General features: G+C 42.6%; 2 protein-coding genes across 2 annotated transcripts; both read right to left on the minus strand.

The window, feature by feature from the left end:
* Window positions 1-122: 122 nt before the first annotated feature.
* Window positions 123-7,347, minus strand: prmt7 (protein arginine methyltransferase 7). The gene is made up of 17 exons (XM_063196651.1): window positions 7,121-7,347; window positions 6,829-6,865; window positions 6,524-6,673; window positions 6,188-6,296; window positions 5,977-6,089; window positions 5,468-5,700; window positions 4,719-4,899; window positions 4,377-4,501; window positions 3,907-4,042; window positions 3,685-3,768; window positions 3,550-3,597; window positions 1,849-1,938; window positions 1,436-1,597; window positions 1,227-1,301; window positions 974-1,134; window positions 698-794; window positions 123-425 (listed from the first exon to the last, which is right to left on the minus strand). The coding sequence occupies exons 1-17, from the start codon at window positions 7,213-7,215 to the stop codon at window positions 267-269; spliced, it is 2,055 nt and encodes a 684-aa protein (XP_063052721.1). The 5' UTR covers window positions 7,216-7,347; the 3' UTR covers window positions 123-266.
* A 1,300-nt stretch (window positions 7,348-8,647) lies between these two features.
* Window positions 8,648-16,626, minus strand: LOC134447274 (trichohyalin-like). Its single transcript, XM_063196661.1, has 4 exons — window positions 16,531-16,626; window positions 15,762-15,858; window positions 15,506-15,641; window positions 8,648-14,822 (listed from the first exon to the last, which is right to left on the minus strand). The coding sequence occupies exons 2-4, from the start codon at window positions 15,849-15,851 to the stop codon at window positions 8,929-8,931; spliced, it is 6,120 nt and encodes a 2,039-aa protein (XP_063052731.1). The 5' UTR covers window positions 15,852-15,858; window positions 16,531-16,626; the 3' UTR covers window positions 8,648-8,928.
* Window positions 16,627-23,794: the final 7,168 nt, after the last annotated feature.

The raw sequence follows: 23,794 nt of genomic DNA on the forward strand, positions 1-23,794 counted from the left end.
AATGTGTCAAGCTGTGTTTTCTTTTTTACAATTGTATCTCTACAAACCACAAAAATTGATGTTGGCCAAATAGACTGTTTAAAAAATGATATTTGAATAGTAACAAATGTGTAAAGACAATATATTTACAAAAGAAGGTAATGTATTATCAAAGGAGGTTTACAATATGACAGATACAGAGGCTAGAATAAATAGTCATCCAAAGTCTTTTTAACAATACTCAGCAGTTCATAAAGTTTAAGGCAATGGAGTCTTCTGGGCAGTTTTCAAGGTGAGGCAACTGAGAAGTCCATTTTGATGTCACCCAATTTAGGGTCAAAGGTCAGGTTGTAGGCCACTGAAGCCCTCCCGTCTCCTACGCTGTCCCAGGACGACTTCAAGAAGTACACACCCTGCTTCCTATGAGGACTCCATTTGCAGGCCCCCTGCGGAGAGGAAGAGAGTTGAATACAGAAAAAACTAAGCTGCCTGATAGTACTTTCCAGGTGTTGATCCTGACCTCAGAAACTAAACACTTATTACTCCAGTGTCAGAGTAGATAATCTTCAGGCTATGAGTGGCTAATTGCTTTTCATTGCTTGTTGGGCAAAATGTATGGCAAGGTTTTTACTTTTGATACCAGTGGTTGATACCTCTGGGACTTAGTAAACTTAACATCATGATAAGGATAAGGCTAGTCTCTTGGAGGCAATCACACCTTTTCACTGACAGGTTCCAAGAGGCCCATGCTCAGAGTGATCTCATCAGTCAGCTGGAACTCCATCCACATAGCCACTCCATGGCAGCGTCCTCCCCTGCTCAGAAAATATTGGCATCAAACTTAAGAATTCAGATGCAGTACAATGTGTTCTTTTCAACATGATGCTTCCCAAAGTACATCACCTGGCTTCCAAAGCAGTCTTAGATTGTGTGTCTGTTCTAGGAAAGACAACATTGAACATTCAGGCAACAGGGTTCTGATTTGTTTGCCTACCTCAGAAGGGGCACAGATCCCTGACTGCTAATTGGCTGCTCGGGAAGACACTTCTGGAAGTTGAAGGTCATGACAGGCTGAGGGTCAGTCAGGCCTCTGCAAGGGTATTCCCACAGGTGGTGTGGCTCAGCCTCCCGTGACTCTCGGTAGTCCAAGGATTGCTAAGGAAGATCAAAAGACTTGTTAGGACCCAGTGAAGGTATCCCACGGTTAAATATAAAAAATTACCGACAGTTAAAGAAATGAGTCTGACCTGGACCATCTCGTCCATCGGTGTCACATCAAAGCCCTCACAGGTCCCACTTGGAGCCCGTATCCTCCACAGGTCCTGAGAGGACGAGAAAATGCATATAAAAATACATAATATTTATCATCTTTACTTTTACATTTATCATAAGGTTAATAACATTCACATAGAGGGCAAAGAACAGAAAGAAGAAGGAGGATACCAAGTTCTCTCACCTGAAACTGGACTCCCATGATGTAAAGAGTCGCGGAACTGGGCAAGATGGTGGCGTTGGGCTGCAGTGTTTGGGCCAAGGCTGTGCGGCAGTACCAGAAGTACAGAGAGTGCCATGGCAACAGGCTGGAACTGAAGTAAGGTTCTCCCATCAGCACCGACACCTGAGAGTTCCACAGACATGGATCAACTAACATTTGTCAAAATCATTTTTTTGGGGGGGTGAGGTTAGATTTTCAAAAAAAAAAAGTAGAATCACCTCTAAGTACCCCCACACCATTATCAATGTTTCACTATGATACATTCATGATTTTTGAATAAATAGTGACAGGAAAAGAGATAGAGACTGCACATGCCATACACCTACTAATTCAGTTAAAATTGTGTTTCTGAAAGTTGGCCCAAGGTAAGATACCTTATGGCCTTCTAGGTCTTCAGATGTGACCTGCTCAGGTTGCATCCCTAACAACTGGACCTCGTCCTTCAGGGAATTGCATTCAAGGATCTGAAAATAAATGTTGAGGTTATTGTCAGTCATGTTGCCTTGAGTACATTTTCCACATTAAATAACTAGGTGTAAGCAAAAGAAGTGTAACATCCCCCCATATGGGCCCGGACGAAGAAGCGCTGAATTCACAGCGCTGGTGGCTCAGGGGCGCGATATTAACATTTGTTTGCGTTTCTTCTCTTTATTTCAATGCCTTTTGTTTGCAATCTATCACCATTGTTTTGGCTCCTCTATGCTATCTTCTCACTTCGGAGATAAACTTTGCATATCTTACATCGGGATCTCAAAAGTACTGTGTGAGTGAGTACCCCCCTTCGAGTAATCGCTCGGAGACCCTGGCCACCTGTTCCATTTGCGCACCTCCAGGCGTGATAACCCACGGAACCTCCGGGCCAGTGCGTTCCCGCGCGCTCTCCAGCTGATTTCAGCGCGCACCCCCCTCTAGGGTGTGTTCCGCGCACACCTCTGGTCAGCCGGCCAGATGTTCAAAGCTCACCTTACAGGAGTTCCCGCCAGATCTGAGATGTGTGACTTAAATGCTTACTATGACATGTTGAAAATTGCTACGATGTGTTTGGTATCAATCTGATGGTCATATTTCGGGTGGTGACAAGGTATTGGTGTTGAAAATGGTCGTAGATGATTTATTAAAGATTTAGAATCATAGGAATGAATGAAGGGCCGGGCATTTGCCCAACCCCTCTGGGTTACAGTAGCCCAGCCCAAATGAATAGTCGCAGCCTATTGGCTACCTGGCCAAGGTGACCCACGTGGTAAATATTCATTTAAGACGGGGGAAATATGAATTCTATCAGGTTTTTTCTGTATCCAGATCCTCTGCGAATCTCTCGTTCGTGTAGCCTTTCCTCTTGTTCAGGTATGCATTGACTTTCTTTCAAATTGTACTTTGTCGTAGAATTAGATTTGTCTTGTAATAAAACTTTCATTGATCTATATTTTGTTGTAGATCCCGTTTATTCCTTCATAAGGTTATTGTACTGTCGAAACGTAGCAGCTCCAAGGACATTTCTCCATGTGGAGTGGGACGCTAAACTTCGGGTCAGCCCGAGTGTCAATGGTGTCTACTTAGGATAAAAATATGTTATTGTAAACTGGAACTTAAGCGGGGTGATCAGATCTTTTTGGGTGTAGCTCTTGACATACACCTCTCGCCTCCTATTGCAGTCGAATAGGGGTAAAGTGTATGGGGCTTAGGATCTCATAAGTATGGTACCTTCCAGCAACCTTAACCTCTGATTTATTCTAGACGTCTCTCATATGGGATGGACATGCATAAAGAAACTAGTCGGCCGCATGCAAATCAGTTCTACAAGTAAATGGATATAAAACCCTTGACAGCTGGACTCAGACTTAACCGATATTGTTGGAATATTCATAATAAGAACAGTTTATATTAATTGAGTGCAATCACACAATTATCCTGGGATTAGGGAGATCTACGACTGAGATCCCATCATAATACGGAAACTTGGTAAATTAGGAACTAAAATGAAATGTTTTCTACAGTCCAGAGTTTAAGGAGCAGAGCACGAGACTAGGATTCCGGTGTTGGGCCTATCTCAGGTTTACAGAAGAAAAAAGCAATACCTGTTCGATGACTTGTCGGGACATGCCAGAGTTCTCAATTGAGAAAACCTGAAGGTAGAAGATTCACAGTTCAACAGCTACTGTATTTGCATTTCTTGATATGACAGAAAACACAGAGGTCAAAGACAGACTCACCTTTTGGGCTCCAGTCATAGAGGCAAGTATGGGAAGGAGACTTCCATCGCTTATACCGAGACAAACACTGTCAGATTTCAGGACCTGAATAAAAAAATAATTACGAATATGAAAAAAAATAGCCATCCATTTACATACACAATAAATAAAAGTCCAATTTGTGTCAAGGACAGGAAAGGCAACACACACACACACACACTGAAAGAAGGAACTGTTACTCACTCTGCGGAGTGCCTTGATATAACTCCGATTCCTGTGCCTGTCATTGAGCTCTCCAAAGCGAGGTCGGTTCCAGACAAGATGGGCCTGACAAGTACACATTGGCCGATCCAACAGTGAACCCGTACTGGTCTGTGGGCTGAGGAGACAGAAAAATCATTACTATTTCTATTGTAGAACATTAGAACGCCATTAACAGCCTTCATAATTATGACTATTCCATCAAACGACCATTACAGTAAAAAGTCAAGTCTGTAAAAAAGAGAAAACAGCTTGCTATTAAGCTGACTAGACAAGAAGGCTACTGTTTAAGGTGCAACCACAGTTTCTGAGAAAGTCTACATCCAATGAACATGTAATTGAACCACTGTACTTCTTAACTTAACTATTCGCCCAACTCTGAAAACAAGGATGGCAGCCTTGGCAGGTGGCAAGTGGTATAGTGCAATCTGTTGTGCAAGTTCACTATTTACCTGCTGGAGAGATTGTACCAGAGGCTGTAGTCGTCATGGGTTACAGTAAGACGGACCTCTTCCCCTTCCCTGACAGCCATCTCAGAGGGCAGGAAGTAGACACTCTGCATCCAGTGATCCCGCCACTTATCAGACAATTCAGTAATGAGATTAAACAAATAACCAAAACAATGTTACTGATGTTATGGGGACTTACGATACATTAAGTTCTTATCAGGCAAACACAATAAAATGGTCTGCATTGTACTCATTGTACAACTACAAGCAGATATTTCAATCTACCAAAATCTAACATGGTCACTGTCTCGAATCTTTATGTGCTGAGTGCTAAGGCATACTCACAGGGCCCTCTTGGGGATCTGCATAGGTCCAACTGGGGGCCATGGAACATACAATACTGCCCTCTGGATCCATGTCTATGTCCCACCAGGACAGGACCACTTGGGCCCGCCCGCTGGCCTGGACCTGGAACTGGGATGAGTAGGACTGTGAGGCACTGCTCACCGGCTGGCTGAAGTCCACCCTAGAGACACACATTAGAACTGCCTTTATTGTCAATATAATCATTACACAGTGTAAGGAGATGTATAGCAGGGATGGGAGGCAATGTGTATGAAAACACAGAAGAAATATATAAGCTTAGAGAGTTCAGACAAGCCAATGCATGGATTTCCACCACTCGGAAAACACTGCTGATTTTAGATAGAAGCATTTAATCTTGAGTGGTTTTACATAAAATTCAAACATTGGTCAGTTAAAAACAAATACACCAAAGGCTTATGTGTTGAGTCTGTTTAACTAAGGATGGTAGCTCCAATTCCATCCTCTTCCCATTTGAACATGAATAGAGAACCCTACATGTAATGCACTACTAATACTACTACTACTACTACTACTGTTTTGTATAGCGCTTTTCTTAATACTCAAAGACGCTTACAGGAAGTTCACATACACAATGAACATGCGTGTGCACACACGCACGCACACGTGTACACACACACACACACACACATACATGTGACGTTAAATAAATATAATGTTAAACAGATCACGCAAATCATTCCATGCCCTGGCTGGCTGAACACACTCACCTGAACATGGTGCATAATGGTCCGAGTGCTGTGAAAGACTGAGGGGAGACCTGACTTAGCTGGATGTCACAGACAGAGGGCGCCCCTGAGCAGGAAACCGCAGCTGGAGGAGGCAGCAGCCTCTTGCCGTCATCCACATCGATGGGCTGCAGTTGGGTCCAACTCCACAGCCTCTCGGACTCTACCAGCTGGGCATATATGGTGGCACGATGGGGCACAGCTTCACAGCCTCTCTGTGGATGATGTACAGAGGTTGTTATCCCTGTTGTGCTAATCAGCTGGGTATGTTCATAAACAGTCAAGATTCAAGATTCATTTATAAGGTGCTGAGGGAAATTTGTTCTGGGCATTCACAAAAAGTACCACATTATACACACAATACATAAAAAAATGGAAAGACGGTAACTCATTCAATGATGCGACCTCATTGTACGGTCAAATTATCAGTATCAAAAGGAGGACTTTAGTCAACATAAATCCATATCGCAGATACGGCAAGTTGACATTACCTGCATTAGGTGTATATGGGCATGTTCATAGCTGGGTAAGGCTCCCTCACCAATCAGTTCTGTATCAAATAACTCGGTGACAAGTATGTTTGCTCTCGTGAGCATGTCTCCATCTGTAACAAAGACAATCTCAGTTAACAACTTCTTTGGTCAAAAATATAAGCATGACCCTCATTCAGCGTAGCACCCCAACGTGTATCATAAGCCTCACCTGGCCCCACTGTGACTTCTGTGGAATGTTTATTGATAACCTTGATTTTGTCTGCAAACCCATTCCTCTTCACAATAGTGACAGCAGCATCCGCCATGGGGTTGAAGACCTACAGGTGGAAGAAATAGAAGCACAAGAGGAAATGTTGTTCAGTACAGACGCCATATGTTGCGGTACCTGGTTAATATGGCGCCAGTATCTTTGCAGTGAGATCTGTAACAAGTTAGCCTGGTCTTGCCATACCCTTGTGGTGTTATTTGAAACATGAAAAGAAATGTGAAGAGACGTCAAGATCTGGTTAATAAGAAGGGACAGGATTTTCACTTCTCTTCTCACCTCCACTGCGTAACAGTAATCTGCTCCAGCAGTGACAGCCATCATGGATAGCAGACCAGTTCCAGTGCCAATGTCCAGGACAGTCACCTTTTCACCACGAGCCTTTACCCTCTGGACGGCTGCTTTAATACCCTGGTAATACTTAATGTTCTGACACACACACACGCACACAGTACAACCAGACATTAAAAAAACAACAATTACAGCAGAAGGCCAATTTATAGTTACTTTCAATGCCGTGATTATGCAGTAAGGACCTACACACAGAAGTATTGTAAGATGTCTCTTAAGTGCCAGATACTCACTCTGTCCTGGTCATGCAACATGTCTGCAAAAGAGGACCTGTTGGATGAGAACCTAGTCAGTACAGTCTCTGGTACAGTAGAATATGAGGAATGCACACAGTCTTCGACGACTGACACGCACACGGCACTACATCGTCACAGTCTATGAGAAGCCAGCTATTGATCAATGTTAGTTATCTAACACAGATATGGCCTGTCGTCATTGGTAGTTCGCAAAGTTATATTCAGTGAGCGTGTAATAACAGGTCAAAGAATCGAGAAACAGAGATGTCCATGCGTCATCTGGCATTACCTCGCAATCTCTTGGTGATAGTCGTATTCCTCATCTTCTTCTTCACAATCAATGCCCCCCATTGATGGATCAGCACGGCCGTAGAACGTCTTCATGATGCGTTTTAATTCAATATTTCATAAACATAAGTAACAATTGTAATCAGCTTTATAGACTACAGCAGAATTGCTCTGATGGAAGCAGCCATGCTGCACTGGTCCAAACAATCACGTGACTGTGTTATCGCAGTCAAGTATCGCGAGGATTCCAAGACATTATTTTGTCAGCAATCAGCATCACTTCACACAGAGCTGACTTCAATGTGAAGGGGAAAAAATGTTATGCCTACATCCCTACAGTTTAAAAAAAAAAAAAAACTTTTGTGGGAAAGGTGTGAACGATGTAGGAATTATATAACATAGTTTTATTTTGTTTTCCATGACCAGGTTGTAGGCCCGAGTTGCAGTAGGCCAGTTCTTCAATAGGCTATGTGTAGGCCTAGTTGTGGCTGACAAGTATCCTGTAATGTTCTATGTAGGCAAAGCAGCAGATGGCTTTTAAAGGTGCATGGTGTAAGATTGTGGCCAAATAGGTATTGCAACTGTGCTGCTTAATGAAACGGTGTTGCCTTTTGCCAAATTTGATCTTTTCATGAAATGAATAAATAATTAACCAATATTTAGGCCTACTAGTATTGCCAAATGACAGTACATTTTGCAAATAAAAATGTGTATTTCTGGGAATCAAAATGGCAGACCATGGAGAATATCCCCAGTCATAATGAATACTTAGAATTTAATGGTGGTGGTAAGTATTTGTTAAAAAGGTAGGCCTAACATTTGTGAATGGGCAGCATGAATTCTGGAAATGAACTACCAAAATATTACACAGTACAACTTTAAATATTTGAAGTGCTTGAAGCAATGACATGATTGTGCAGTCTGGTTTTATACGAATAGGCCTACAATGCCTATTATGTTGCATTAGCCTATTATAGCAGAGAGATCAAGAGCCCATTTCGTACATCATTTAATTTATTCCCAAACCGTTATAAATGCTTCAAGTGATCAGATGTAGATCTCTTCCCCTGGGGGTCTGTGCCATTCTCTCATCTACTCTGCCTAAAGCACTTTTTGATGTTTTATTGTTGATCATGCCACAGATCAAGCAAACAAGACATGCAAGACATAGATAATTATGCTTATTGCATGTTCAGTAACAGCTCAGTTCAGTTTGTGTAGGCTACAGTTCAGTTCAGTAGGCCCAGGGTGCGATTTGTGGGGGGGGGGGTGGGGGGGATTGTCCCCTCTTTTGGTTTTGTTATCGCCCCTTTTTCTACATGACTTTATATCGTAACTCCATTGACATTGCTTGAAATCTGAAACATATCCCCCCTTCTTACAAATCGCACTCTGAGTAGGCCTACAGTTGGTTTGATGTCAATCATGATTGGTTGCTTATCATGATTCCTGTTTAAGGGAATGCAAAAAGAAGTCCTACCAAATTACAAAAAATATTCAAAAAACACATTCCAAAATGCAAGTTTTTTATTATTAAATTATTAAAAGCAATATATATGAATATATATATTTATATTTATAATTATTAAAAGCATGAAGTATTTTTTTTCCCTTTTTTTAATGCATTGAAAATTTTAAGGGGCTTGTGGATTGCTCCTGTCGTTCAAGTAATACAGGTTCAGTTGAGAAGGAACAAGTTGCCTCTGTGCCACAGTGTTGGTGCAGTAGGACACAGATAAAATGGGGGAATTGACAGTTGACAAGAGGATCATGGAAGGAGCAGAAGAAGCAAATACATTTTTGGTAAAACTATTTCACATTTTTCCTGTGTTCCCTCATTCTTGTCTCCGTCTCCTCGGTTTCCCTCATCATCTCCTCATAATCAATGTCATCCTCTTCATCATCAAAATTATCTTCCATTTGTATTGATGGAATCACTGGTTTATCTTTCATCACGATTTGAGATGGTCTGTATTGGCCTCCCACATTTGCAGAGAAAAAACTTGAGTGGCTGACTGAAGCCTTTGCTTTTAGAGGAGGCAATGCTTTTCTAGACACTACCATTGAAGACAGTGGCTTTGCTTGTTTCTCTTTCTCCATTAGCTCCAATTCCTCTTCAATAAACTGGTCAACATCCACATCCACATCCAGATAAGCTTGTTTCTTTGTATCACCCCCTACATCAGATGGCATGCTACGCACTTTCCTGGCCCTCATGTGCATGTTATCTTTCTTATTTTTATCACAGTCTTTGTCCTGCGTCTTTATTTTATCCTCCTCTCTGTGGATTAATTTGTTCTCCCCCACCTCATCTTGTCTTTTCTCCTGTCCATTTGTATTCATTGTTCGTGGTTTTCTCTCAACCAACTCATCCACATCTGAAGCCACCGCTTTTAGAGGAGGCAATGGTCTCCCAGCCACTGCCATTGAAGACAGAGGGTGCGATATTGGTGGCAGTGGGTTTGCTTTACTTAGGCCAATAGGTATAGTTTTATCCAGAGTGCAGTTTCCCACAAGCTTGCTCTGCAGTGGTGCCTTGGGTGCTAGTAGGTTTGTCAAAGGTTTTTCAAACGCTGCTCTCTGGGATGGTGTGCACACATTGTCATTGTTGCAGGGCTTTAGGGAGTTCTTGCTCATCTGTGCATCACTGTCACCGTCCATGTCTTTCAAGAGATCCTCAAGTTCCTGATCAAACGTATCAGCCTCTGAAGGTTTTTTATTCAGTGGTTTTGGAAGTGGTGAACATACTTCAACTTTCTTGCAGGACTTTTGAGTTGTGCTCCCCTGTGTATTACTGTCCCAGTCCATCTCTTTCAAGAGCTCGTCAAGTTCTTTATCAAACTCGTCCTGGTTTGAAGGCTTTTTGTGTATGTGATCTTTAATTTTCTCCTCCTCCTCAGGGATGACCTCACAGCCATTCCTATCACCCTCCAAAGGACAATACTCCTCAATCTCCTCCTCTATCTCTTCCATCTCAGAGTCATTCTCATCGCTCTCCCAAGGAGAATACTCAGCATCCTTTTCCATGGCAGCAGTGAGTACGTGCCCTTTGCTTGCGGAAACACCAAGCTTCTTTACTTTTTCCTCCTCTCTGTGGATTAATTTGTTCTCCTCCATCTCATCTTTTCTTTTCTCCTGTCCATTTGTATTCATTGTTAGCGGTTTTCTCTCAACCAACTCATCCACATCTGAAGCCACCGCTTTTAGAGGAGGCAATGCTCTCCCAGCCACTGCCATTGAAGACAGAGGGTGCGATATTGGTGGCAGTGGGTTTGCTTTACTTAGGCCAATAGGTAGAGTTTTATCTAGGATGCAGTTTCCCACAAGATTGCTCTGCGGTGGAGCCATGGGTGCTAGTTGGTTGGTTAATGTTTTTCCTAACATTGCTGTTGGGGATGGTGTGCACACATAGTCTTTTTTGCCTGCCTTTGGGGTGTTTTTGCTCCTCTCTGTACTGCCACCCACCACTTGCATGATAGGCTGTTTTATTGTACAGTTTGCTGAGGACTTTGTTGGTTTCTCCGCCTCCACTAGCTCCAACTCTTCATCACTAGACAGGTCCAAGTATGCAGCCAAATCCTGACCTGCATCATCCCAGATATTGGATACCATGCCATGCACTTTAAACATGTGATCGTTCATAATTTTCTCATCCTCCTCAGCAGTGACCTCACAGCCGTTCCCATCACCCTCCGAAGGACAATACTCCTCAAGTTCCTCCTCAATCTCCTCCTCTATCTCTTCCTCTTCCGAGTCATTCTCATCGCTCTCCAAAGGAGAATGCTCAGCATCCTTTTCCACAGCAGCAGTGAGTACTTGCCCTTTGCTTAAGGAAACACTTTCGTCCTGTTTTAAATCAGCGTCCTTGTCCATTCCCTCACCTTTTCCGAGCATCTTCTCTTTTCTCTCCACCAGAGGGCTGGGTTTTGACTCACTGTCATTACTGTCCAGTGGAGAGGACTCCTCCTGCTCCATCTTAGTCACAGACCCTTGAGCCTGTGGTGTCGTGGGTGCTAGGTTCGTACTTACTTGTGGATAATTCTCATTCTCCACCTCTAGCGAGAGAGTCTCAAGCTTCTTTGGAGATTGTTCCATCATTATTGCTGTACTCTTTTCTGAGGACCCTGCTAGTACATTTGTATCCATTGCGGTTACCTTGCAGTAATTCTCGTTGCCCTCCCAAGGAGAATACTCCTCATCCTCCTCCTCTACCTCTTCCATCTCTGAGTCATTTCCGTCCCTCACCCAAGGAGAATCCTCAGCATCCTCTTCCACTGAATCTCCCTTCCTTTCACCTTCAGTCGTGAATATTTGACCTTTCCTTGTGGAAACACTTTCGACACTTTCGTCCTTGTCCATTCCCTTGCCTATTCCGAGTACCTTCTCTTTTCTCTCCACCAGAGGGCTGGGTTTAGACTCACTCTCCTCTTCAGATATAGTCCCCTGGACATGTGGAGTTATGGGTGCTGCTGGGCTAGCTGGAGGCTTTCCAACAATTTCTCCTAGAGATGAACTGGACAAATTGTCATTTTTCCAGGGCTGTTGAGTTGCTATGTTCGCCTCTGGATTATTATCATTCCTCACCTCAAGCAAGAGAGCCTCAGGCTTCTTTGGAGGTTGTTCCATTATTATTGTTGGGCTCTTTTCTGATGACCTTGTCTGTCCATTTTTCCCCATTGTATTTTGTTCTTCATCAATCGACTCGTCCACATCCAGAAGTTCAGTGTATTTCTTTACATTCTCTTGCGCATCAGTTAGTATTCTATCCAGCTTTCCCACTTTCAACTTTGCATTGTCTTTCTTATTTTCTTCACAGTCCTTCTGTTTGGGGATTATTTCAGCCTCTTCCATCTCTGAGTCATTCTCGTCCCCCTTCCAAGGAGAATACTCAGCACCCTCTTCTATGGCATCTTCCCTCCTTTCACCTTCAATGGTGAGCACTTGCCCTTTCCTTGCGGGGACACTTTCGACATTTTCGATATCAATGTCTTTGTGCATTCCCTTGCCATTTACCACTATCTTTTTTATCTCCGCCAGAGGGCTGGGTTTAGACTGACTTTCCTCCGTTTTAGTTACAGTCCCCTGGGCCTGTGGTGTCATGGGTGCTGGTGGGTTTGCTGGAGACTTCTCCTCAATATCTCCTGGAGATGGCCTGGTCACATTGTGGTTTATCAAGGGTGGTTGAGTTGTTGTGTTCGTCTGTGGATTATCATCATTCTCCACCTCAAGCAAGAGAGCCTCAGCCTCCATCACCTCGCCTTTCCCAAGTATCTTTTCCTCTCTCTCCACCAGAGGGCTGGGTTTTGACTCACTGTCATTACTGTCCCATGAGGAGGACTCCTCCTGCTCCATCTTCGTCACAGACCCTTGAGCCTGTGGTGGCGTGGGTTCTGGGTTTGGACTTGCCTGTGGATTATTCTCATTCTCCACCTCTTGCGAGAGAGTCTCATGTTTCTTTGTAGGCTGTTCCATCATTATTGTTGGGCCCTTTTCAGAGGACCTTGCCTGTTCATTTTTATCCATTGTTTTTAGTTCTCCCTCAATCAACTCATCCACATCCAGATGTTCGGCTTGTTTCTTTGCATTCTCTTTTGCATCTACTAGCATGCTATGCAGCTCACCCATTTTCACATTTGTATTGTCTTTCTTACTTTCGTCACAGCTCTTGTGTTTGGGGATTATTTCAGCCTCTTTCACCTGGCAGTCATTCCCATCACTCTTCCCAGGAGAATACTCATGTTCCTGTTCCACTGCAGCTTCGCTAATTTCACTTTCAGTGGTGAGCACTTGTTCTCTCCTAGCAGGGACACTTTTGACATGTTTGATATCAATGTCCTTGTCCATTACCTCGCCATTTTCTGGTATCTTTTCTGTTCTCTCCACCAGAGGGCTGGGTTTAGAGTCACTCTGATCCATTTCAGTCACATACACTTGAGGCTGTGGTGTTATGGGTGCTGGTGGGCTTTCTAGAGGCAAAAGCGTGTGATCCTGATCAGAGACATTATTTTCTTTCATCGCTGGGACACTTCCATCATGTTTGATTGCACTGTCCTTGTTCATTTCCTCACTCTTCGCTGGTACATTTGTATTTCCCGAGGTGTTATGTATGGACTTTCTGAGCTCTGGGGTAGCCTCCCAATCACTATCACAAGGATCATCATCACTGTCCGAGGGGGAGAGTTCAACAGCATGTTTTTGCTTTTCATATTCTGCCCCCTTCCCAGCCTTTGATTTCCTTGAGAAGGTCTTCTCTGCATCCATACAACAACGTCCAATGCCACTGATTGGTTCCATTGTTGCATCATTATTGAGCCATACTTTTTTCCCAGATTCAGTTCGTCTCTTAATGTCCATCCACTCCTCCTCCATCTCCATGTTTCTCATGGCACCTCTCTGTTGTCTCAGTGCATGTTTGTACAACAGTCTCTTCTCTGTTGCCTCCAGCTTTTCTTTTTGAATTTCCATGTCTCTTTGCTCCCCTTCTTCTCTGTAATACAGTTCCTTTCTCTCTGCGTCAAGGCATTTTTTCTGTCTTTCTATCTTTCTTTTTTCGGCGCTCAATTTGTCCAGAATTCGCTCCTCCTCTTTTTCCAGATTGTCCCAGTGCTCTTTCTCCATCTTTACCAGTCTTTGTCTCTGCCTCTCAAGTCTTGCTTCCATGGCCCTCCTCTCACTATCAATCTTTTCCCATTCATCCTCAAGTTCTTTCTTTCTTTGGGTAACCCTCTCACGGACTGTTCTTTCTAAGGATCTTCTCTCTCGCTTAATCTTTTCCCATTCTTCCTCAGCCTCTTTCATTTTTGCAGCCATCTTCTCATTTGTCATAGCAGCCTTCTCTTTCATCATCCTCTCCTCCTCCAGCAGTTGCAGTCGATGGGCCTCCATCTCATCTTCACTCCTCCTTTTCTCCATCCTCATCTTCTCTTTGTTCAGAGTGGCCTCCCCTTTCATCTTTCTCTCCTCCTGCTGCAGTTGAAGTCGTTGGGTCTCTATGTTTTTTCTCTCCATCTCCAGCTGGTCTTCCTGTATCCTTCTCTCTATCTCAAGTTTCCTCCATTCTTGCTCCAGATTTGCTCTGTTAATGGCCTCCTCAGTTCGCAGCACCTCTCTCCGACCTTCCTCTTCCAGTAGTTGTGATTTCAGGGTGTACACTTTTTCCTGCACTGCTTTTAGTTCTTCCTGAGTGTTCTTTTTCTCAGTTTCAATTGTTTGACGCTCGCTCTCTAATTCCTTCTTTTTCAGGAGAAACTTCTCTTTCTTCTGTGCCGCCTTCTCCTTGAGTGCTACCTCGCTCTGTTCGAGTTTCTTCCGTTGAATCTCCAACTCCTTCAGATGTTGCTCTTGTTCTTTCCTCATTCTCTCTCTGTCTTCATGTAATCTCCTCTTCTCCTCTTCTCTTCGCAGTCTGGCCCCTTCCAGCTCCAGCCGCCGTAGGTCTAGTTCAGCCTTCCGTTCTGCTACTTCCCTCCTCTCCTGCCTCAGTTTTGTCCTGTCTTTCTCAAGGCTGTCTCTCTCTTCATCAAGGACCTTCTTATGCTTCTTCTCCATTCTCTCACTCTCTCTCAGCTTTTCCTCACCCTCCTTCAGTGTCTTTCTGAGGACCTCCAAGTCAATTCTCTCTTTCATCTTAATTTCTTCCACTCGTCTTCTCTCTGCTTCCATCTTTTTCATCTCCTCACAGATCCAATTGTCCACCGGGTTTTCTGCATTCAATAGGGAAGTCAATGTTATTTCTCACAATAGAATTCTTTCAATAAATAGGCCTAATGATGATACATTTTATATTAACCCCCTTAAGGTCACACGTGAAAGTCAAGTCAGAGCAGCAAAATCAAACATACAGCAATAATCTAAATAAATAAGTAAATAAATACATACATTTAGTAGCGTAAATAACAACAAAATGAGCCCACATTAACATTAAAATCCCATAGTATGATAAAAGCAGTAAACGTGTAGGCCAACTGTACATCACTATGATAATTAATATGGGACTCACTAGTTCGACGCCCTTTCGTGACTTACCGCTTACGTCATACGACCCTAAACCTAATCCTAACCCTAACCTTAACCCTAAACCTAACCCTAAACCTAACCCTAACCTTAACCCTAACCCTAACGTTAACCCTAAACCTAACCCTAACCTTAAATCGCTTGTTTGAAATGTTTGATTACCATGTGAAGTCACGAGAGGGCGTCAAACTAGTGGGTCCCAATTAATATAGGTAAGGGTGAAAGTGAAACTTCATATGTAATTTGAATGTAAAATGTATTTTATTCAGAGTATGTACTAAATAATACAGACACAGAGGAAACACGTTTTTTATTACAGTGAGACAGAGCATTAGACTATGTAATAAGTGAACTATAATAATTTATTACATACCATGACAAGGTCTTACAAATTTCTCATCTTCCTGTTTTTTCTTATCCCTCTCTCTGTATTTCATCTCCTTGGCTTCCCATGACTCATTGGCTTTCATGATCTTGTATTCCAGCTCTTTAAAAATGAGGGTCTGCATCTATATAGCCAGATTGATAATAAAGTTTATAAGAACAATTTGGTAAAACATGTTCATTCCTGTGTATATGATTGATCATTCAATATAAAGGTTTTACAATTATTTCAACAAGCATCTCACCTCTTGCATTCTTCCGTCAACCCAAACTCTTTCCCTCTGAATTTTGAGGTCCAGGATTTCTTCCCATGATAAGCCCTGTTGTTCTGCCATACTGACTCTATCAAAGACAGAAGGTGGAAGACAAAAAATGCAGACACTGGCAAAAACACCACAAAACTTGCTGGAACATGGCAAACAAATGTAGGCGGATCAGTTTGACTAAATCCAAAACGAGCATTTTGTTGACCGTTTAGGCTACGCATAGACCTTCTTCAATTAGGCTACCACGTTTCTAAATAAATTGGATGGTCAATTAAAATAATTGGCCACTCTGTTGTTTGTGTTCTGCATGAACATGCTTCAGTTTCCTATTAATATACATTCAAGCATGTTCAGAATACACAGAGCTAGTAGCCTTTATCAACCTTTGTCCGATTAAACTCTTGTCATAATAAAACATTTCTCCAAAGGTTACAGGCCTGGAACATGCATTTCTATATGGGGTAAATAAAAGTTAACATAAAGGCCTATGTAGCCTAAGCCTATCTGCAGGCCTGATGTTTGTTAGATTTCTTCTCATCTCATCTATTTTTTACACACAGACACAGTACGGTGTTTTCCCCAATAATACTCAATGATAAAAATAAACCAAGGAGATGTTTGCGCGAGATATCTCGCGATCCGCTCCCAATTGTTTCTTTCCGATGAAGTGACCTGCTCAATTGTCCGAAGTGGAACGTATGTAGGCTATGAGCTATGGTGAATATTATATTGCAATGAGACAACTTACTACGCCAGTATGAACATGAACGGCTTCTTTGTATTTTCAGCACTCGAGACAAGCTTCCGCATATGTCGCCATCCAGTCTATCCAAATAGTTTTGGTAAAGAATAATGTCTTCTTAGTTCCATTTGTGACATCATGCAATGCATGCCATTTATTGGGACCCATTTATTCGCGCAACGTACAGTATTGTGACGTTCCATGGTAGCCTACTACGGAACACACCTTCGTTGAGAATTAAAATAATAGGGCCTAACAATCCTAACAATTTTCAGAATTGCGCAGGATTTTCTCTTATTGACACGTGCGTAAAATGTCCCGTGCGTTGTGGACACGCCATGGCCGCTGTTATCCACTGCTGGCCACGGTTCATGACATTGCCAAAGGGGAAGACGAATTAGACTAGCCAACCCATCGGGGCTGTAAAAACCCGTCAACTTTTCTTCGATTGAAAGAAAGTGTTCTGGCTACGCCAGCCTTTAACAGGAGAACCCTTATTTTGACAATCGTTTACTTTTGTACCCCAGCTGCGAGACTTAAGCCGACAGGACTAGTTTAACTCTTGTCTTGTCTTCATTTCCTATTACCATGCCCGATGTTCACGGGTCGGTTTCGAATCAGCTGTAAAAGTGACAAATAACAATAGGCTAATGTATCACCATTCTTTTTTCTCTGGCTTGACTGCCCTTTAGGCTTCCCTTTCTTATGGAAATATTGGTTTTAATGTTTTGTCAAGGGTTTAAGGTTATTGTTTTGTTAACATACCCCTTGATTTCGATTGTTAAAAAGTAACCTCTAAGATGTAATATAAGAAATTACACAGATTTATTGCTACCTGGATATCACTGTGCAGTAGTAGAACACATCTTGAAAAACAATTTTTGTCTCACATTTAAATTTTTTGTTTTATTCACAATAGTTACATCTATGGTATTATTCGGGTCGTTTTCGACTCTTATATCATTACCATAGAGAAACTGTGATGGGAGTGGCGATTGTTGCTGTGTGCTGACTCTACCATCAAGCCTGGCTCTGTGGTGTAGTGGTCAGAGCTCCAGTTTTTTACCCCAGTAGGTCCAAGTTTGAGTCCCAGTGGGTCAACTACTTCCCTTCGCTAAAAATGGTTTTAAAAGTGGAATGGCTGATTGAGACCATCTGAAGTGTACCTATTGTGTGTCAGGTGTAATATCAAGTGAGGAATCCACATGTGTCCCTGAATGCATCTTAATATGGGACCTTGCCTCCTCCACTTCCCTCCTCCACTCGCTTCTCGTCATGATGATATCACTGACAACAGCATTATATTTCAATATCTTGCAAAAGCTCAATTGTAGAGTCTTTTTCTCGTTTGTAATTGTTATGGTGAATGAAAAACAGTCCCTCAAAAGTTGTTGTGGCTTTGCTGACAGCTGGGAAACTTTATCGTTTTCTCCACGGAGGAGGGGCCAGGAGGCGGGGCGAGGAGACAAGCGCAAGTGGAGGAGACAAGGTCACATATTGGGATGCACCCCCTGTGCAAGGAACCCCACCCCCATAGATGAAGCATAGATGATGGGACAAGCCAAACCAATGCATCACACCCGTGTGTGTGTGTGTGTGTGTGTGTGTGTGTGTGTGTGTGTGTGTGTGTGTGTGTGTGTGTGTGTGTGTGTGTGTGTGTGTGTGTGTGTGTGTGTGTGTGTGTGTGTGTGTACATGCCTGGCAAAATGTAACTCCAGTGCTGTAGGCAGAGTGATTTCTTGCAGGTGAGGCATGACAGCTCATCCACATCACAGAATCTAACCTCTAACATCACCAACCTTTGTCCTCCTCCTCATTGTCATCAAAAACATGGATCTAAAACCTGTGTGATTGTATATCTTCTCTCAAAATTTTCACCCTGGAAATGGGACACAGGCACAGAGACAATATGCTAGCCACCTCACATTGTATTTATATAACCCTGAAAATTAATTATTGTTTTCGTCAAATTTCCTGTAAACACTTTTCAGCCCTCATCTGGATTCCTACTCTGGCTTAGGTTTACCTTAACAGTGATATAGGGTAACAGTCACTGTAGAGTCATAGGCTACTTGTAGCCTACATTTATTACAAGTAAATAATGCTCATTATGTCATGGGTGAGCGGTTAGGGCGTCAGACTTGCATCCCAGAGGTTGCCGGTTCGACTCCCGACCCGCCAGGTTGGTGGGGGGAGTAATCAACCAGTGCTCTCCCCCATCCTCCTCCATGACTGAGGTACCCTGAGCATGGTACCGTCCCACCGCACTGCTCCCCATGGGGCGCCACTGAGGGCTGCCCCCCCTTGCACGGGTGCCATAAATGCAATTTCGTTGTGTGCAGTGTGCAATGTTCACTTGTGTGCAGTGGAGTGCTGTGTCACAATGACAATGGGAGTTGGAGTTTCCCAATGGGCTTTCTTCTTTTCTTTCTTTCTTATTATGTAAACAGAAAACTGTGAGTGTATATTTTACTAGTTTGGGCTCGCAATGTATTTGGCACATTCAATTACCATGTTAGCACATTTTTATAAGCTATTTCATAGCCAATCTTTAGCAAATCGTCATCATACATAATGAAAGCGTGAATATGATCCAAATAAATAATTTGAAGGATCCATATGATAACTACGCAAAATTAGACTCCGAATGGCAAAAACTGTTCTTTTTGATCTCCTTATGTCTTTTTTCTTGTCATACAATAGTCAAAATACTTTTAGAACCCTACTTAGATACACTTTTCCATTGTTAAATGAGAACATGCTGAACTATGCCCAGACTAAATTGATCCATATGCTGAATTGACGCACAACGTCTGTGTAAAACGATGAGACATGATGACACATTTTTACACAGAGGGGCTACCAAACTGATGTTGTACAGTCTGCCAATGAAAAACTCTCTCCATTCAGAGGACAGATCTGTTCAAAAAGAAGAAAAGAAAGTCATCTGGTCAGGATAAAGTTTACTTTGTCACAAAATATAGCAGCTTTGCCAATACGATTAAAAGGATAATTTTGTCCAACTGGAACCTGTTGAAAAGTGACCCTACTCTTAGAGAAGTATTTCCAGTCCCCCCCAAAATTACACTCAGGAGGGCCCCCACCCTTCGAGACAAACTTGTACCTAGCCATCTTAATGTGAAAAAAAGACCACCTGGCTCCATAGACAGATAACTGGTACATACAAATGTGGCTATTGCAACCATTGCTCCAACATGAAAGAATGCAAACAATTTATTGATTTCAATATGCAAAACATGTAACATTCAAGCATTCATCAACTGCAATACCACCTTTGTGGTGTACCGTTTATCATGCTCCTGTGGCTGTTTTTATATAGGCCGTACAAAAAGGCGTCTAAAAGACAGAGTCTCCGAGCATAAAAATGCCATTAGGAAGGTTAACTTGGACTATCCTATGGCTAAACATTTTCACACAGCACACAATAGCAATCCAGGGGTGAATTTCTCGAAACCAAAGTTGCTTACTACATTAGCTACTTCGTTGCTTTCAATGATTTTCCCATTGGCAACTACCGAAGTTGCTAACAGGCTAACAACTTCCCTTTTGAGAAACTCACCCCAGAAGGGTTAATGGTTGAAGGTCTAGAAACTATCAAAAAGAATATTAGGGGTGGTGACAGGTGAAAATTATTACTACAAAGGGAAACTTTCTACATATACACTTTGCAGGCTACGACATACCCAGGATTAAATGAAGAAATTGATTTTAGTCCTTATTTGTAATGACTTCTCAGTTTGTAAGTGGTTTTCTAGTATTGGTAGCTGCCCTTATCTAAGCCTGCTGCCACCTAGTGGCTCTTTATGTATCTTCTTTTGTTTGTATGTTTTTTCCCCCTCTACCTGGCCATTCACTGGCTTGTGACACATGTATAGCTATCTAGTGGCTCTTGCATGTATTTTTTATTTTATTTTTTTCTCTCTCTCCACCTGGCCATTCACTGGCTGGTTGAATGGGAAACACAGCCCGGTCTGACATACTATTTTGACCGTATTTGTTCCATTCTGTTACATTTTCACAATTCTTTCGTTTAGTTTGGACTGTCTACTTTATTTTAACCAAGGTTTCATTCATCATTTTAATCATTCTGGACACAATAAATATGTTTGCACCGTAACATTGAGGAGTGCGCATTCTAATCCCAGCCGAGGCCTAGTGATTCACCATTCCATTGGAACTTGGAAAAATGGACAGCACAGCATTTATTGAAACCAAAATGGCAATGACCAAGTCGTAGTGCATTACTGAAGGCCCTGTGTTATGTCATAGAGTAGTACTACAGGTATGGTAATTAAACTATCAATGACTATTACAGAGTGCCTCATATGGTGTACGTTAAGGGGCTACACTTAGCGTGCAGCTCTTATCTGCTTAAACTTCCCAGCTCTTCTTTTTCCCACATACCAACTCATATAGGGGACATCCTAATGTAGGGGGGCAGCCATGGTTTACAGGAATATTGAAGCAACAACACATTTCTATTACACAGGAGGTGTTCCCGTATCATTTTGGGGGGTTTATACATCAATATTTTTTAACCCTTGTAAGGTGTTCGGGTCATTTTGACCCGTTTTCAGTTTTGGGCTTGAGAAAAATACTATCAGTTATTATTGTTTCGCTCTGAGATTCCCTGGCTTTGGCTAATTTTCAGTGAGGAACATGAATGAGGTGTTCCCGGGTCATTTTGACCCATATCACTTTGGGGGGGTTTATACATCAACAGGGCTCTCAAGTCTCACGCATTGGGCGTGTGACACACTCTTCAGAGTGTTTTCACACTCTCACACGCCACACATGCGTTTTCACACGCCCGCCAATTGAACTCGGCAGAGTCAAATTTTCATCTGACTGTTTCATAAATATGGCTAAGAATAGAGCTCTTCAGCGTTGACGTCAACTTGTATGCGGCGTTTGGACTTCCGGTTCGATGGCGATTTTTTACATTGCAAAACGCCATAGAGATTCAGGTTTGGCAAAAATATAAGTTGCACGGCAACAACGAACATTAGCGTGTCCCCGCATCCCTTTCTCATTAGTGGAACGGATCGTATCATCATGTTGGTGTATTCACATGTTAAATCATGACGATTATAATTCAATATTGCTAACCCCTTTCTGATCATTAAAACTTCCGAACTACATACTTTCCTTTGGTTGCCATGGGTACAAGCCTCCGCACGTACATGCCGTTAGATACAGGCGCCGCTTCTGTAGTCGCCAAAAGCTTCCGGGTTTAGCATATGGACGCAACATCGTATTTATGTCGAAGTTTGACACAAAATGATCAACCATGTCATACCTACAGCCTATTTTTAACACCCTCGACAGTTTGCGGGGGTTCGCTAAGCGCGTGCTTGCACTCGGAGCTTATTTGAAATTTACCCCTATTCATTCCCAATGGAGACCGGAAGCCGATACGAACCAGGAAGTCCTTAAATGCTAACATGAAAGACTACAATCTACTACATGCTTCCGCGTTACTGAAGAACTCTATAGTGGTGGACTCCTGCAGGTTTTAACAGGCGTGAGACATTTGAGCCAGAAATTGGATGCATCAACCTACAGGTGTTGTGCGCCAGCTTGCATAACAATGGTGACAACTCTTTAAAATATAAAATAAACCCATCCACCCTAACATCGCGATCATAAAATTTTCACAATAATATCCCCAGTATATTTACACCCCCAGTACATTAAACATTCACAAACACAATTTAAAAGCCAAAACATTAATGAGCATAACCCACTCCCAGCGTGCTCAGTTTCAGGAAGTAACAGGCACAGCACTGTCGTTGAGCCAATCAGAATAATAGATCGCTGTGTTGTTGCGCAGACCTAGTCAAACAGGGTGGAGTTTCCGCTAGGGTGTCAACTAAGCGCGCGAACAACTGTCAGATTCGAAACTTTTCTGACTTTCCTGGAGAACGGCACAGCTGTGACAGACGAGGAAATTGGATTGGCCTTCCCAAGACTACTAGTCCAGGACCAGCTCTGTAGACCCGTTCGCAATTTTGAGTTGAGGGCGTTTCTCACTGGATTTGAGTTAGTGGGTTCCTAGACATTAAAAATCACGGAGGTGCTCGTCCACCATAGTGCCAGATTTTTCACAATATGGCCGCCAAATATGGCCGCCATCGCCTATGACAAAAACGTGTGTTTTTTACTTTTAAACTGTTTATACACATGCCATACATCAATTCTGACCATTTTTGGAGAGGAAATCATTTCTGACAATTACATGAGGAGAATGTGTGATTGTGACCTTAAAAGGTCATTGCCAAGGTCAAATTTGCAATTCTGAAGAATGTCAATAGACTTTCATTGATTTCATTAATTTATGATTATTTTGTGTCAGGATAGAGTTAGTATAGTTCTTAAAAGGTCAAGGTCAAGGTCATGTTCCAGGTCTTTTCCCTATTCTGAAGAACTCGACCCTGTGCTTGCCAATTAGGTAATTATTAAGAATAAGGAACAGCCATAAATGTAAATCTAACTTTTCCACACAGTCAGAGGACAGGACATTACATGCACTGCAACAGTCAACACAGAGAGGAGCCCCCACTAGAAGAGGAGAAGTGTGTCAGACATCCCAAGAGTACACAACTTCACTGCCTCTTTCAAACGCTTGTGCATAACATTCAAAGCGGAATAAGGCGAACACCATTGCATATGATGCTTCCCACAGCAAAAGCCTTCACATCAAGAATCTTCTCGCAACTTTTCACAGGATTGGTTCATGTTCAAGCTACCAGACAATCAGATCTGACCAGCCTTCTTGCTAGCTATGTTATGGAATGCTCGAAAAACCGACAGAAAACCATACCTAGCACTTCTACAAGGGAGGATTACACATTGGCAGGTATCCAACTCTGATTATGCTGACAAATCATCACTTTCTGGTACCAAGAGTTCACACTATGCAGCCTTATTACTGTTTCAAGATGCTTCGGTGAACAGACACCTTCAAGAGTCTCCAGTGTCGGGCACAGAATTAAGCCAAGCTGGTGATATACTGCAGAGGAATTTACCATGCCAAGAGGTACATGATCATGCAAAGGCAGTGGTTCGACCTGCCCTACCACCAGAGATGCTGCTGCATCCTGAAAACAAGCAAGCAACATTACTGCATGTTGCAACTGCAAAAGGTTTATCAGGAAAGCATGAATGCTTGATCAGCCTGATTCGCTCTGGTGTGTCAGGAGGAGACCTTTTGATGCAGGCTGCTGTACACACACTTGTCTCATCTGCT

This window comes from Engraulis encrasicolus, chromosome 4 (genome assembly GCF_034702125.1).
Source record: "Engraulis encrasicolus isolate BLACKSEA-1 chromosome 4, IST_EnEncr_1.0, whole genome shotgun sequence".
NCBI lineage: Eukaryota > Metazoa > Chordata > Actinopteri > Clupeiformes > Engraulidae > Engraulis > Engraulis encrasicolus.

Coding starts and splice junctions, on each gene's coding strand:
- prmt7 (XM_063196651.1), bottom strand. CDS start 7,215: ATGAAGACGTTCTACGGCCGTGCTGATCCATCAATGGGGGGCATTGAT. Junction 4,900..5,467: donor CCATTATGCACCATGTTCAG/GTGAGTGTGTTC, acceptor GTGTGTCTCTAG/GGTGGACTTCAGCCAGCCGG. Junction 426..697: donor TGGAACCTGTCAGTGAAAAG/GTGTGATTGCCT, acceptor TCCTCTCCGCAG/GGGGCCTGCAAATGGAGTCC.
- LOC134447274 (XM_063196661.1), bottom strand. CDS start 15,851: ATGGCAGAACAACAGGGCTTATCATGGGAAGAAATCCTGGACCTCAAA. Junction 15,642..15,761: donor TTGACGGAAGAATGCAAGAG/GTGAGATGCTTG, acceptor CTGGCTATATAG/ATGCAGACCCTCATTTTTAA. Junction 14,823..15,505: donor ATTTGTAAGACCTTGTCATG/GTATGTAATAAA, acceptor TATTGAATGCAG/AAAACCCGGTGGACAATTGG.